This window comes from Corapipo altera, unplaced genomic scaffold, assembly GCF_003945725.1.
Source record: "Corapipo altera isolate COAL_440 unplaced genomic scaffold, ASM394572v1 1, whole genome shotgun sequence".
NCBI lineage: Eukaryota > Metazoa > Chordata > Aves > Passeriformes > Pipridae > Corapipo > Corapipo altera.
This window is the reverse complement of record NW_020884873.1, coordinates 22149986-22167039: the sequence shown is the minus strand read 5'-3', so window position 1 is coordinate 22167039 and position 17054 is coordinate 22149986. Positions and strand designations below refer to the sequence as shown.

At 37.9% G+C, this 17054-nt stretch overlaps 1 protein-coding gene across 2 annotated transcripts in view; it reads right to left on the bottom strand.

The window, feature by feature from the left end:
- The window catches only part of FGD6 (FYVE, RhoGEF and PH domain containing 6), a 71612-nt gene that overhangs the window by 37054 nt on the left and 17504 nt on the right, over positions 1–17054 (bottom strand). For both annotated transcript variants that reach the window (XR_003531050.1, XM_027664118.1), the window contains exons 3-5: positions 6601–6748; positions 3505–3572; positions 3381–3411 (exon numbers count right to left, since the gene is read on the bottom strand). Coding sequence is in view for 1 of the 2 variants with exons in the window: in XM_027664118.1 (XP_027519919.1) it covers positions 3381–3411; positions 3505–3572; positions 6601–6748 (247 nt within the window). In the remaining variant the exon portion in view is untranslated. The remainder of the gene's footprint in view (positions 1–3380; positions 3412–3504; positions 3573–6600; positions 6749–17054) is intronic.

Genomic DNA, 17054 nt, shown 5'->3' with positions numbered 1-17054 from the left:
TTGCAATTGTCTTCTGAAAAATGGAAACATTAAATCAGAATTTTTCACTCTTCTAAGTGTATCTGGAAGGACACACAATAGAAAAAAAAAGACGCTCAACCTCTTATCTGCCTTTTCCCAGAAGAGGCTGATCTTGTGGCTGCAGAAATGATAAGAGGTGCCTCCTGACAGCTCCTACTTACTTGGTCTGAGAGTTCTAATATGGACAGAACAGAGGTCTAAGCCAGAAGCACAGATTTAAAGGCTCATGGAAAAGCCCACAGGCCTAAGTTTTTCTTTTCATACAGCAAAAAATTATACACTAAGCCTTGAAGTGAAGGAGTCATCCCAAAAAAGCAAGTCTTCTGCTGGACCAGAAGCCTTGCTGCTTATACCATCACAGCAGGGAGGAAACAAAATTGAAAATGTTGGAATAACAACAGGATTTGCAGGTTTTGGCAAAAGAACAAAATTCAGACCAAAAAAAAAAGACAACAAATAAGCCAGGCAGCTTACCCCTAGGGCACCAGGGTGCTGCTGAGGAGGTCCTCTCATTTGTGCAAAGCTACCAATTTCTAGAGAATGCCACAACAAAAAAGCACAAAGGGCACCAACACTGCCTTACTCCTTTTCCAGGAACACCAGGTGTTTTTTTGGGCAGAGAGCAACTCCTATGTCAATTTTGCTTTACAGCCAGTTCACTGTTTCTTTTTTCTGCGAGTGCCCTTAGGGAAGGAACAGCACTTCTATCTTCTCAACCCTTTTTTACCCCCAGGGGACCATGCATGAACCATCTCACAAAGATGCATACAGAAGAACTCATTTAATTTAACCCCCTTTGTTTTCAGGAGTTTCCAAAAGCATTTCACTGGAATATTGTCCCCTGAAAGAGCATTACATCTAATGTTTGATTACACCCTCAAGCAATCCCATTTACCGAGTCTGTTTATGATAGAGTGTGGAAAGCCAGATGAGTCCCTTATCTCTGTTATGACCAGCTTATTTAGTATTTATAGAAGTGTCTTCAAGTGATTTTTAATTTTCTCTAGACTTTTCTAGTATGTCTTCAACAGAAGCAGTCAGATGAACTTACAGTGTGCGACAGTGTCTGCATATGCCAGCACCCTGGTATCTTGAAGAGTTGCTCCACCTAACTTGACTTTGTCAATATAAAAGAAAAAATGCTAAAAAACCCCCAATGGTACTTGTAAGAAGTTTGCAATCATGTTCTCACCTTCTCAACTGCTTTAGGCTCCACTTCTAAGGCTTTAAGTTGTAGCAAATTAAAAACCTTTTTTTACATCAACAGTCCTATTCCTTGGCTCTATTAAATGCCATGAGATGCATTTAACTGGCTTTGGTAAAAGAGACTGAGGAGAATAGTATTAATTTCATATCACTGTGAATGGAATTAGTTGCTAAATGACTAATAGATGGGTCAGAAGGTATAACAGAACATCCCCTGACCAGCTAAATCTTTACTATGGGTAAAACAACCCGGCCTGGGGGCAATCTAAGTTCTAATTCTAGAAATTTGTCAGAGATTGCTTGACTGGCAGTTTGTAATTCTGACACTGAATCTAGTAAGCCGAAGTGGTTCAGCAGACATGAAATCTACAGGGTAGTTTTATCAACATTAAAATATCATCCACAAGAAATATATTATTAAATTTAACAGATTTAATAACATCTGTGACAAACATACACAAATCCCCAGGCATACCACTCTGTGGAAATAAAAAAACATGTTTCTGCAACCTTTCTCAGCAATGGCAATTTTTATTTGATTAAGAACCATCCACACAGAGCCTAAAAACCAGTATAACAAGGACACTCATCAAGGTTCCCGCTGCAGTCCAACCAACAAGTTGAAGACAAAGTATTTCCTCAACTTCTAGCCTAGCATCCTTTCTGTTAGACCAGGCTGAATACATGTTGATTGTTATTGTTAGCCAATAAAAACATTCTAATAGCTTTTATTTGGCAGCTAGGAACTAGCACACTGTCATGAATAGAGTTGCAAGTTATCCATTAAAGGAAAAGCAAAACACATCCTACACCACTGCACTTCTACACTGTGAGGACAACTTTATCTTAGAAATTCACTAAGCTCCCTACTATTTGCCCTTTCTCACATTCTTCCCCTGCTTGCCTGTATTCTCCTCCTCAGCCTTTTCTTCCAGTACTGCACATTACCTGAAAAACTAATATACTAATAAACAAAGACACCTTTAACAAATAAGTTACATGCCTGAAAAATATGATAATTTAAAATTATACAGCTTAAAACTTTTCCAGGACAACTCTCTTCCTTTAACCAGTATTTAAGCTTGAGTTCTGTACCAGAAACATGTTGAATATAAATTATATATTGGCCGCAACTGCTTGATCCAGCTTTTAAAAACCAAGCTTGAACAGAATCAGAAAATCAATTAGTAGGAGGAAACCAAAAGAGCCATCAGCAAATGGTGTGGTAAGTTTTTTGTTTCCCGAAAAGATCTCTCTATTACAGGACTGTATACAACCATTTATAAGAACCTTTGTTCCCAGTTTCATAGAACATGCTTCTCAAGAGACTGAGATAGAGCAATGCATCTGGTTGCAATATAACCACTTCTGTTGCTCCAGAAAAAACATCACTATGCTTGCACTTAATAGAGTGACAAAATGGTACAAACACATACCATTAAGAAGTTGACAGAAAACATATAAAACCGAGCTAGAGAAAGAAAATTCTTCATTGATTTACTATTATCACCTTCAACACAGCATGTTTACAGACAACCGATCTGCATAAACATGGATGAAATACTTAACCCTTGCTGTAGACAACACATTGCAGGTACTACAATCACAGCTGTTATCAGAAGCAAACATCTGTCAAGGAACTGCAGCCCAAAAGAAAAAAAGGTTGCCGTGTTGATAGATACACCATTACAGCTATCAGATATTAGCTGGATTACTTAAAGAATGTGCATTTTAATGTACCATTTCTAAAGGTAAATTGTTCCTGCCTCCCCCACCGCTTAAAGAGTTATTCTAACAAAAAACTTTATTTTTATTACTACGTATATATTTATAAGCCAATACAAGCTGGCTTAAAAATACGATCTTGATTAACATAAATGAATATATATTCAATTTTCAGTCTTCAAGCAAAACCCATACTCAACTGGAAGACTGCATACATTTATTAAGGAGATGCAGAAGAAACCACCAAAATATTAATGCATTATATAAAACGTGAGACTTTAAAGTTCAGCTTAATTAGATTAATTTTTATATTTTGAATATGTAGACACAGCAGAAAAAAGGCACAGTCACTACAATAAAACCTAAGCATAAAACTTTAATAGATTAAACAAATATAAGAGGAAACTACTTGTTTTTTGAGTACTTACAATGTGTAAGAGTTTTAGCACATCCACAAACCTATCAGAAAAGCAAGAAAAAAGCAAATAGTTACATTTTAATTGCCTAATTAAAATAAATTGAGTAGCTGTTAGGTTTAGCATTGATACTTACACTTTCTCTGAGCTCATGATCTCCTTGGCAATATGGTAAACCTTTGTTTTCTTTCCAGCTGCCTTATTCTGCAAATAAAATTATATGTTATACCATGCATCTACTAAAATGGTCATAAAGATCATTTCCAACTAGTAGTTCCTCAAATCCAATGCACTTATTCAAATTATTTCTAAGAAAAACATTTTACACTGCTTTGAAAGTTCTGGGCTTTGAAATCTTCTGTCTTTTCAGGATTTGTGAGAAAATCAATTTAGCTTGTAGCTGGAAACAACGATATTAGCTAAGATTAGTTTTTACAACGCTATCAGCCTTTTCATTTGATTATTAGAGGAAGCACTGAAGCCCATAATGGATGAAGTCCTAGCAAATAACAGTTATTATTTAGCAAAAGTACTATAGTACAGATAATATTTCTACATTATTTGATTTTTTTTCCTGATTAATACAGCAACAGTAATATTTGTGGTGAACTCAAATGTGTTTCAGGAACATCTTAAAAGACACATGCACTTTCTTTACTGAAAAACAAGATGAAAGGAGAAGAAAGGAAAACACATTGAAAAGTCAGCTTCTGACTATTAAAGGAGCTGCTGGAATACATAGGAACTGTGCTGCAAAGATGCAGAAGCGTGAGCCTTGTCATCTACCTGAAACACTGTAGAGATGATGTTGGTTTTTATGTGCACATTTGGCTCTCAAAAAATCAATGCTACTGTTCAACATCAGATAGAGTGAACAGGTTTAACAAAGCAAATGGGGGCAGGCATCAGGATGCAGAAGTGTTCGCTACACAGTGTAGCTCCCACATACAATTTCCCTCAGATAAAACACCTTTCTCCAAAACAGCTTTCAAGGTTTGCCATATGCTTCCCCACTGCCAGCTGTCACCACATCTATTACACATTCAGGCTTTCATTTTAATGGACTTCAAAGAAAGAGCATGGATGAAGAGCACTAAAGCATCCCGGGATACACAACCCAAGTGAGATGGAAATCCTGGGGAGCTTGTATTGAGTATCGTACTATAATAAAGGCACTGAACAGTTTGTCTAGAAAATAAGATATTGGTGACATTATATCCATGAAACTTTGGTTCGTAAGCACTAATGTCTCAAGATTTGTCTAGATATTTAGTTTTTCTCCAAACCTGTAAATAAATGTCAAGTGCTGGAAATGAAACTATGGAACAGATGATACTCATAGGTTGGTTTTAACGATATCGTTGTATTAAAAAAAAAATTAATTAAACTTTTTAATTTGACAAATGACATAGTGCCTTATTACTAAAATTAATTTCAACATTAAATCATTTGGTGTTGCATCACATATGTACAAATACATTATTTATTTTATATGCATGTAGACATCTGCACACAGAGCTGGGATTTGACCTCTGAAATTAAACTTAGATCTATCCAGTGAGGGTTAATCACATTCAAGTGAGATTGTAACACCTATCCTCAGGCCTCTGTGGAAAGCACAGTTGACAGGCATCCTACATGACTGAATTCACAAGTAAGTCAATTATGCAGAGCAAGGTATCTGCCATCACTGTAGATGTGACAGTTGCAAATGAGACGAAAATTAGTATTTTGAGAACAAGATGCTACCGCTAAACAATTACAAAATGAAATATCACAGTCTGTTTTCAACCCCATTTGAAATACTTTTCACATACCAGCTGGCACTGAAAAGGCCACCTTGCATTTGCTCAGCCAAAGATACTCTGGCTCTGAGAGTCTCTAACGGGAGAACCAAAAGGGTACAAATAGGGCTCTTAGGCACGGCACTGGAAAGGAGCCTTTTAAATCCCCTAACAGATATAAAGCATCAAAATAGTCAGATGCTTGTGGTAAGGAAAAATAAAAACAAGCCCAGCTGATGACCGGTGCAGACTGCTTCATTCTCCTCTGCAGCTGCTCTCCCTGTGAGGAAGTTGGTTGTTAATCCCCAGCTGCCGGCCCGCACGTGCTGAAAGCAGCTGGAGCCAGCCCACAGCAGATGCCTCACAGCAAGCGCTGAATTACTCTGTAAAACCTGCCCGAGAACGCTCCTAATGGGGACACTTTCCTGTAAAACTCCACTGTAAAAGGTTCAGGGCACCTCTAAAAGCATGCAAGGTAAGTTAGCTTTTATACAGGTACAGTCTTGTTTAGTTTCACAGGAACAAGTTTTTCCCGTGATTCTTTCCCTTTCCCAATTTATTCCTCTCATTTGGTTAAACAACATCCAGGTCTGACACATCAAACCTCTCTTCCAACACTAACAAGTTTCATTGGGGTTTTTTGTTTGGTTTTTTTTGTTGGGGCTTTGGTTTTGTGGCTGTTTTTTTGTTTGTTTGTTTAATTATTTTTAAGGAGAGGAAGCAAATATATCAAAGGAAACAGCTGTTAAGACTGATGCTGAGGAGAGGCACTGGTCTATGGGCAGGCTGGTTTCAAGGCATCCAGGACTGAGAAATAAGAATGTGAGTATCCCCAAGGAGAGGGATAGGACCCTCAAAACTTCATTACATTTGGAGTAGTCTTCTTGCTCCTCACTTGAAGAAGTAATAAGATTAAAATAAGGGAAACCAGTCCAAGCTGGCAGTCACAGAAGCTAGCAGAAGGTCAGATCTCAACCCCAACAGTCAATTGTGGCTTACACTCCTCCAAGGACCACAGAGGTGATTTTAAATTTTCAGTGCACAAGAGACACTGTGCACTGTAGGATCTGTGAGTTGTAGACAACCTTGTTAAAAGCTATTTCTAAGTCTCAAAATTGAAGATCTCTAAATGTACATCTGTGCATGTAGGGCATGGTAGGTAGGTCTACAGCTCCATGATTCAGTGAAGGAGTGAGAACAATTATGCCAGGCAAAACACACTTTGTAGTGGATATTTTTAAACTTGACCTCTTAATGTCAGGCTAATATGCACATATTAAATTAAACTTATAGAAAAAAACCAACCACTAAACAATAACAATGATAAAAAAAATACATAAAGTTATGTTGATTTAATGCCTTTTATTTGAAAATATCTCAACAGGTTACAACTTATGAAATAGTACAAGAGTGAGGAATAGCTTCAGAAGATAAAAATAAAAAGATACCTGTTTATCTTCTTGAGGATCAGTCTCCCCTTTGCTGGAATCAGAATTTGTGTCATCATCTTCATCAGAACTGTTCATGATATCTTCTTCATCTGATTGAATATCTCCCACTACCACATTAGGATGATCATGGTGGTCTTCTAAGGACCTAAAATTAAAATATGTATAGTCAATAAACATATCATACTCTATTTATGTAAAGAACTTTTGGTTTTACACCACAATAAATGCTATACTTGTTATCAGAAATATTGAGAACAGTAGTGGGCAGTCTGAAAATGACAGTAGGTTTTTCCACAGTGGACTCAAAACTCAGCAATGATTTGTCTATGCTAGTATTGATACAATGCTCATTGACAGTGTGCAAAAGCCACGGTACCTTTGGAGTATTTATATTATTCTTGTCCATCAGAGTTTGCCTAACAAAAAAAGTCTGATAAATCTATTCCCTTACTGCAGGTATAGTGCAACATTTGTATTGTGTGCCAGAAGGATAAAGAAAGATCACAGCCATTTTGCTATACTCTATCTGACAGGAGCAGGTCTTGTTTCAGATACGGTACTTGGACTGGAGCTTTCTGTCTGTAATTCTAGATTTGTGAATATACACAGGGCTGTTCCTCAATGTATGTGCTAAACAACTGCATCAGGGATGACAAATACAGGCTGAGTGAAAAATGGATTGAGAACAGTTCTGAGGAGAAGAATTTGGGGGTGTTGGTGGACAAGAAGTACCACATGACCTAGCAATGTGCACTTGAAGCCCAGAAAGCCAAATCATACACTAGGCTGCATTAAAAGCAGTGTGGCCAGCAGTTCAAGGGAGGGGATTCTGCCACAGCAAGGTGTTGATTAGACAATGTTTAAGATAGAGTTAAACAAACAAACAAACATCACCAATGACCAAAAAAATCAACACACAAATGCTGATCACAAATAGAAATATATTTAGAGAAGACAAGATTAGCTGGCCTGTGGACAGACCTTGGTCAGCCATGAAGACAGAGAGAAAATTAAAATAGCTTTGTTCTATTACGACAACACAGGAAGGACTCAGGAAACTCCCAAGCAGCTACTGTCTCTCAGAACCAAATGGAGCAGGGGAAGGAAGGCGATTACTGTAAAGTCATCACCGAGTTCAAATGAGGTCCTGAGCCAAGACTACAGCACCGTGGGTGCAGAGAGACACCCATTTATTTCAATTTGGAAATTAACAGCTTCACACAGGAAAAGAGCAGCCAGCAGAGAGATGACTGCTGATGACAACAGCGCATGGCGTATGCCAGGGACAGTTCCCAAAGAGTCTCCAGGAGTTCCACGAAGCCAAAAAAGCAGTTTTTTACTGGAGCTAGCAGGAAACTAAGACTTCTGCAGTTACTCATTAACTTCAGCAATTCAGAAAATTCCTTGTCTAATCTATATAATTCACAGTCAAGTTGGCCTGAGAATGTTTATTTCAGCAGATGCTATCTCATATTTTATTTTATAGAGGACAAACATCTTTATTACATCTGTAGCATGACATCAGGTAGATATATTCCTCAGCTTTAGTCAAAACCTGCAACAGAAATAATACTGCTACTCCTTCCTTTCTAAATTACTCAATTTTACCATCCACATCTGCCACTGAATCTACCTCTGATTAGGGGTATTTTTTTCCCCACTGCAAAATGTATTAAGCACTTTATCCCTGACCACACTGAAATTCACTTTGTAGGCCATTATTCATTAAATTTTAATTTTGTTAACAGACATTTTATTGCCCCTTTCCCTATCCTTAAGATTTGTTTTAATTGCCACTTCAATTTCCTTTAACTAAGATTTCTTCTCATCAAGGAAACACCTGTGACATCACTGCTCTTTTGCCCAAGCATATTCTACTGGATGCCCACTCCCAGACTTTCCTGTCATTTCCCATTTAAACTTTTCAGGGCAGCTGTACCAGAACTTAAAGTTTTAAAAATCCCACTCTTTTGGAAGTCAGAAACAAGAATACTTCTATCTGAGGCAGTGCAAACATAATCCCATCACCAGTGAAGGATGAAGAACAAATTAGATGGCCTGCATTGTGTGAAGCATTTTCTAAATGTAAGATTAATCATCTAATAGAAAGTTTCACTAAAAAAACTACTTAAAAATGTTAATAATTAACTAGCGGTGATTTAGGATGTTTAGTAAGTGTCCACAAATGAGAGCCAGTCACTGTATACATTTCTTTTCTTCCTGTGAATCACAACATTTAAGTAGTAAGCTCCTTTTCTGGCTTTTGTGGTGTGGATGCACCTACTATTCACGTAAAGGAAACTATGAGAGCTGAGAGAACCATCTACAAAATCTTGCATACAGTATCTGCTCTACTAAAGCATCTTTAGTAACCCCCATAACTCTTTATCCTGCATGTGCTCAGCTTACAGCTCTCTGGTTCTTCCACCTGATATATTTTGTTGAGGGTTTTTTTGGTGGTTATTTTTAATATTTTTTCCTTCTTTCTTTGCTTTTTAAAGAAAAAAATCACCTTGGATGATTAGATGATTAATAAATCAGTTCACACCCAGCTGTTTTCCAGAATTAAACAAGGTGCCAGTTCAGGGGCAGGATGCAATACTGTAGCCATGGGTAGATGCCCTTCTGATGATATCTGCAGTTGTGTTTCTTCTTCAGAGAAAATGGTGACAAAGTCACTGTGTTGACTTGCACTTATCAGCCACGTGCTGGAGAACACATGATTCTCCTCATACCTTTTGCCTTAACCTTTCCTTGTAAATGCTATGGCTTTTCTGGTGAAACAGAAAGCAGTTTTATATTTACTGATTACTCTTTTCTGTACTTCTACCTCTGAAGTCATCTTTAACGTAAGTGGATGTAGAGTTCTCTTAAACTTATCTCTGGATATAGTGAAATGCCTTGTAGCCTTTAAACGTCTCTGGAAATAGTAGTAAATCTTTAAATAAACAGAATATTTTCTAACATATACGAATTCCTCCTTTTTAAAATACCACAACCACGCAGTAACGCTTAAGTGGCTCTTCTGATAGGAATTTTGGGGATACTGTGACCTATCTCTATCTTGTTCCCTCTTCATCACAATTCTTTGTCCTATCCACAGCAACACCAAGAGAAACTTCTGCATTATCAGTCATGTGAAACACCATCCCTGCCAACTCACTGTGCTGTGCACTGAGTAAGAATATCTTGCCATATCTCGTGAGCAAGTTATCTAAATTTAGATGTGGGGCTTTTTTATTTGACATGTAAAATGAAGGAATCATTAGTTTGCCTTAGAATGAGCAGTTTATGGGATGATGCATATATATTGTCCTGTATTTTCCCATTGCAATAGTAAAATATTAATGAAATAAAACATGCTGGTCCTAGTAAGGCATTCAGCAAGATAAACTGTAAAAACTTAAGAAATGTCATCAAGCTATTACAACCAGAAAAATAAATCCTAATCAGCATAAAAACTACTTATTGTCTTCAAAAGATGACTAAGACTAGTTCAGATTAGCTTATTTGTATTATAGAAGCTTCAAATACACCTGAGGCTTCACTTTCAGACACTGTTGATTTAGACCCTGCATAGGGCACCATAGCCTGAAGTCACAATTAACATTTCAGTCTCAGTGTGTAATTCCTTTAGAAGGCAAATAGTATTTTAAGCTTGACTGAGATGATTCAGAAAGATTCTCTGCCATGGAATGCCCCAACAGTAAGTATTTTATAGTATATTGGAATTACTTCAATTGTTAGCATCACCATAACTACTAAAAAGCAAGTTTCCACAGCTCTAAAGTATTAGTTAAAATAGATTCGTCCACGTTGCTCTTTTACACACATTTCCTTGTGATCTTCATTATTTTTAGATCTTTTCTCTACTTTCAGTAAGTAATAAAAATATGTAGGAATGCTGAATGGACAGAACCTTGCACATAACACATTGCTAAACTCTTCATTTCTCATCCTTTTGTTGCTTTAAAAGGAGTATCCATTATACTCTGCTTTATCCTTCTGTCCCTTCCTCCAATACTTCATTGTGGGGATTTTGTGGGGGTTTCTGTTTGTTTGTTTATTGTTAAAGAAAACTTTCAACATATAGGCAAAATTACAGAAACTGGAGTTCCTATTGAAGTCAAAAATACACACCAGATCATCAGAGTGCCAAAAGGCCTGGATTATTATAACATTTCATCTCAAATCCCTTTTGTATTAGAGTATTTCACAATCTTTCCACAGCTGCTTGCACCTCACTTTCCCCCAGAGAGGCAACAATGAATATTCGTGTATATCCATTTTCAGTTTTTAATATCACCAGTCCCTGTAATCAATTTCACTAATTAAGGCATATTCAGTTGCTGTTTTTTCAAGACCTAAAAGCACTCTGACTCTCTGGGGAGGCAGTAGCTGATAACACTGTTACATTTTTATAGAACCTTGTACTTTTAACAGCTGTAGGTAAGGCAGTATGCCCCACTGACTAATTCCCTCAATGAATCCTAGTTGTACACTTCTGGGAAAATCCAAGGATAAAAGACTCTAAGAAAAAAAATTTTCTATGGCATCTTTTCTGTTTGGTCATATCTACATTCAAAATCTCTCTTTCAAGGAAGGGCTGCAAAGATAAAACTCAAGTTAATATTCCAAAACAATTTAGGAAGCAATTTCCTGATTTGGGTGCTCAAGACAATAGGAGACGCTCCTGGAAACCCAAAGCAAAAGTGAAATTATTGCTTGGTTAATAATTGCTTAATTTTGTTTAGTGAACTTTATGTTAGTTTTATTCAATAATTCTTTTTAAAGACAGTCCAATGTCTCTAATATTTAATTACTGCAGGTTTTTGGAAAAAAGAAAATCAGTTCTAGAAAACAAGCACACTTGGCAAAGCACAAAGATAATAAGGAATACTAATCAAGATCACTAGTGAGCTCCTATGGAAGTTTTAAGAAAATACATAACAAGATTAGTGATCAGCAAGATTAATAAAGGCATCAATTATTGTACTTTTTGCATGAGTTACATTTGCTGCAATACCTCAGCTCCACAACCATCCTGAAGAAGCCAACATCAACACATTTCCTTTCACAAACCAGTCTAGAAAGCATAAAGATGAACTTCATATCACTCCAGATGCCCCTGCAGTGTAACCCATCATATATTGACCTATCAGTTGAACTTCAGATTCTCTGAACAGCAATGACTGTCTACCATTAGAGCTAAAAAAATATCTCCCTCATTGTCCTCTTCATGTCCCCCTGCTTTTCATTTCTTCTTCAGGCATATGGGACCTTTAAGTAGCAAATGAGGATAAAATGCAGCCTAGACCAGGGGGTTTACTTATCTTAGTTATTCCTACAGCATCAGTCACCTCTCTGGTTTAATGACCGACGCACAGATGAAAAAAGCTGAAGCTGAGATCACATCCCTCTTCTCTAGATGCTGTGGATAGTGTGAGAAAGGCTGGGGGGTACTGCTGCGGCTCTCACAGTGCTGACTTGGCTGCCAGCACTGGACACTGGTTGCCTTGTTGCAGCCAAGCTGCTTGGGCTTCAACCTCTCTGCCAAAAATGGTGCTTTTTCACAGCAACAGAGCAAGATAGCAAGGTACCCTCTCAAATATGATTTTACACAATAACATTAACATTATGCCATTAGTTCTTCTCAATGAGTTGTTCAATCAGTAAGTTCTCATATTGAGTTGTTCGTTCAGTTAGTTCTTCATATTATTATGACTAATAAGAAAAAAGGCAACAAACCAGGAATTTTTATTGGTCTGATGGTAAGGAATATGACAATTAATTTTGATCTTCCTTTTATTCATATTTTAAGACTGCCTGAACAGATCACATCTGTGAGATTCATTAGTTCTGTCTGTAAGTGATCCTTCCGTAGGAGACATGGCAAGGAATGAAACAGACCTCTATAACAGTCTTTAAAATAAAAAGCACCACAAAACAAGAGGCAAACAAACTAGACCGATGAATCCATGATTATTTGCATCACCTGTAACTGTTGTGCTATATTGTTTCCAGACTGGTTAGGGAACTTAAAGGATTCAATTACCAACATAAACAGTCCTCAAGCATCACAGTTAGAAAACAGAAACAACCAGCACCCAGCTGAGCAACTCAAATTGAAAATATTTTGCGCACTCCAGGCTCTATTTTATTCAAATTGCAATTTTAAGACTTCAAGAATTGAAACAAAGTTATTTTAAACAATATCATAGGTACTGTATGCATGCATTAGCATCTACTTTTTTTATAGGAGCCAGGATGCTTCATGACAGTGAGACATTACCAAAAGAAAATCTCAAGACAACCTATTTGAAATGGATTTTGGTTCAGAGCTGCTTGCACTTTGAAAGCTGTCTGCTGCCTCCCAGGCAATGGACTAGCTGTTGAGAGAGGACAGGTGGGAATGCCAGGAGTTTGCTCCTGCAGGGAGAAATACCAAGAACTACTCTCTTTGTCGCAGTCTTTCCCTCTGGTGCTCACTGCTCACACCTGGGATTTCTGGGCAAGGAGGATATCACAAACACTGCTGAGAGTTGCCACCACATTTAGCCTGTTAGATCATGCCACTGGCAGCTCCTTCTGTACTTGGCAGAGCACGTTGCAAACTGCAACACCTGACTTGCTGGAACCAAGTTATCCCAGCATTTGCCGCCAGCAGCATTAAGTTTAGCATTTGTTATCCTCAGGCCAAGACAGCACTTATTTCTTTCCTCAACAAGAAGAAAAAAAAAAAAATCTGACTCACATTCTATGCCAAAAATCAAGGCATTTGTTATACGTGCTTCACACTTCAAAAAAAGGGTACAAAATTTATTAAGTAATCCATTCTGTCAGTCACCCTACTTTGGGTACACTATGATCAATACAGTCATACACATACTTTAATGGCACAATTTGAAAAAGTACAGTTTAAAAAAGGTGCAAACAGTTCTCAGATTATCTCCTTATATAGCTGTGATTTGCAAATACCAGCTTCAGAGGCACCCGAGGATGTCTCTCACCACAGGCAGCCTCCCATGATCACAGGAGCCATCTTCAATGAGACCGTTTGTTGACAATTCCTTAGATCCTTGGAAAGTTCAACATAAACACACATGCATGCTTCAGATGTTTCCACACTCATCATAGCAAAGCCACATTAAAAAAAAAAAAAAGACAGAGAAAGAGTCTCAGTTAAAACGTCTCCAAGAAAACTGGTGCCCACAGTGGGACAGCTCAGTTCCCAAACAGCATGGCACAGCTGCCATCACGACAAGCAGACAGATACTCGGATTGCAAATAATAATGAATACTACTCGGGATCACTAGTGAGCTCCTATGGAAGTTTTAAGAAAATACGTAACAAGATTAGTGATCAGTAAGATTAATAAAGGCATCAATTATTGTACTTTTTGCATGAGTTACATTTGCTGCAATACCTCAGCTCCACAACCATCCTGAAGAAGCCAACATCAACACATTTCCTTTCACAAACCAGTCTAGAAAGCATAAAGATGAACTTCATATCACTCCAGATGCCCCTGCAGTGTAACCCATCATATATTGACCTATCAGTTGAACTTCAGATTCTCTGAACAGCAATGACTGTCTACCATTAGAGCTAAAAAAATATCTCCCTCATTGTCCTCTTCATGTCCCCCTGCTTTTCATTTCTCCTTCAGGTATACTGGACCATTAAGCAGTAAATGAGAATGAACTGCAGCCTAGACCTTATTTTACCTATCCCAACAGAGGTGCCAAAAGGAGGTGATGTCAATGTAGCAGAATAAAATCCAAGAGGATACAAGGGGACAGTCTTGAACATTGGTACTGGAAAGTGAAATACTGGGGGAAAACCCAGAGATTTAACCCTTGCCTGGAAGCTTGTACAAGGGAAGCAGTCCCTGCACTGGTTCTTCTTGTCACCATCAAAAACTGTCTCACAGAACAGGTAAAGAGAATTTATTCATAAGCATACTTCACAGCACAATTTTAGAAAGCATGGTCTAAAAAAAGCTGTAAACAGCTCTCAGATTATCCTCTTACAGAAATGTACAGCAGAATTTACACCATTTTGCCTTCCCTAATCATTAGTTCTTGTTTCATAGGGAGAGCTGCAATGCTCACAGACCAACACTTCTGGAAAGAACTCCTGGCAAAACCAATATAAAACAGGACCAGCAAAATACGGCACCCATTTACAGTCAAGACCTGCTGTTCTAACGTCTCTCAGAATCAGAAGAAAAAGAACACTTTATTTTCCAGTCACACAAAAAAGAAAAACCACAACACAACTCCAGCACACACTAAACAGATTTCTGGAAAACTATAAATAAAATGAAGCTTCCTAAGTAGTACGTCAGAAAACAGAAGGTGAAATAGTTTGGTTCAGATCAACACAGACTAGATGTAGAGAATAACTGAGCTGCTAAGATTGGCTTGCGCTCTTCTTTCCTCTAACTTTTTGCACTGATTAGAAGAAGAACTCTGTGCAGTTGAAATCCCCAAGCCACAAGGCTCAGGTAGCAGCTATCAAAATGGTAGGTTTGGTAAAAACTCCTTTTATTTATTCACATGCATCTTTAAGACTTCTTTAGCCCACTTCTGCTTGAGCAGAGCAGTTTTTCATAAGCATAAAGATATTTTAAAGGGAAATTAAAACTTGGATACACTTAGTATTTCTAAACAAAACTTACTGGATTCTATCATCCAATATAAAATCAGCATTGCTTAACCTAGATTCTGTCTAGTGCACTGAAACAACATAGCTGCACATTTTTGTGCATCTATTTGTTAACTTGTCTTTAACATTTGTTGACTGTCTTTAACTGGATCAAACATAAATGTTGGGTAAATGTGGCATACTACTATATAAAAAACAAAGTTAATATTTTGATTGCTTACTTTCAACACTTATTTTGTGCCACCCAAAAATCTTTTTTACATCTACTATTACATTAGAATGCAGTTGGAATATCACCACACCACAAAGCTTCACAAATACATTTCCTGAGCAAACGCTGAAAATAACCCACAGGAAAAGGCTGCTGTGGAACATATAAATGGGTCGTTCATCAATTCTCATGTCACATTTGATTCTCCATTCTACATCTGAGGTACTCTCTGGAGTTACATTTTGTTAATTTATACCACGATTGGCAAATAGAGACAGAGAGCACGTGTTGGAGGTGGGGGAGAAAGGCCAACATCAGTGACAAATACGCAGTGTTAACTTAGCTTCCTTTCCCCATCTTACGGAAAAGGAAATACAGATGAAGAATGCCAAAATTAGGAAAAACACAAACATGGAATAAGAGGAAAGAAAACGATAAAGAGTTGGAGATTAGTTTATGAAAGAGCGTGACACCGAGTTCCTGTTGCCATACGCAGGGGGTTCAGAAGCAGGCTAAAGGACGCAGCAGCTTTACATGCTGCTCTCCTTACTTCACGCTCCCCCACATCACACTAAGCCACCCTCCAGCTGAAGGCAAGAGCTGACACGTTGAGCTGAGGAAACGTCATTGGGAGGAAGGACGAGGACATCCTTGTATTGTACCGGGGGAACGATGGGAACAACAGAGTTAGGACACTTTTGCCATCTGTGGTGAGCATTTCTTCAGCAGGAAACACAGGATAGCACAGTTTACCCTCAAAATGGCTCTTTTAATGCAAATGGACTGCATGTTCTTCAAGGTTAATGTGATGTAATTGTCTAGGTTGCATAAGACTATGACCAAAGTAGCCACCAAACCTTTCAGAGAGTGAGACGGATTCACCCAGCAGCTGGGCAGCACGTGCTGGCAGCGCCCGCCTCATCACTGCCACGACCATCTCACTCCCTCTCATACACACAAGTACACCCAGCCCTAACTACATGCAGTAAAAAGAAAATGTCAAGAACTTAAATCACATCTATTTTTATGTAGCACTTGTAACATCACCTGACAAATTACAAGATTTTCATTATTGCACCTCCGACTCTGTCAGAATTTTCCCTATATGCTCTGGCTGTATCAGCCTACTTCGCCCACCTCTTTCTTTTACCAAAATCAACAGGGAGCCCTTGAAAAGAGGGATGAAACAAACACCAATGACAAAAATTCTCTTTCATGACAATCTTGGAGATCTTCACAACTGTTTTCATTTCATAAGATCTTTTAAATCTTTTTATGACTGAATTGCACACTAGAATAACAGTATTGGAAAAATGCAGTTCTCCAACTCCTTTCTCTCCCTCATGGAGAGGATCAGACCTCAGAATCTCTCCCACTGTCAAACAGATTAAATCAGCACATCTCAAAAAACATATTTGCATGAGAATGTGTGAAGATTCTATTAAAGCAAGAAAGTTCCTATTTATTCTGATTTTTAAGAAAATTTGAAAAAGGGGGGAAGGATGTTAGCATAGTTCTACCAGCTTGCTTTAGAAGATTTGAGTATTCTTCCAGAGTGCATATATTCTT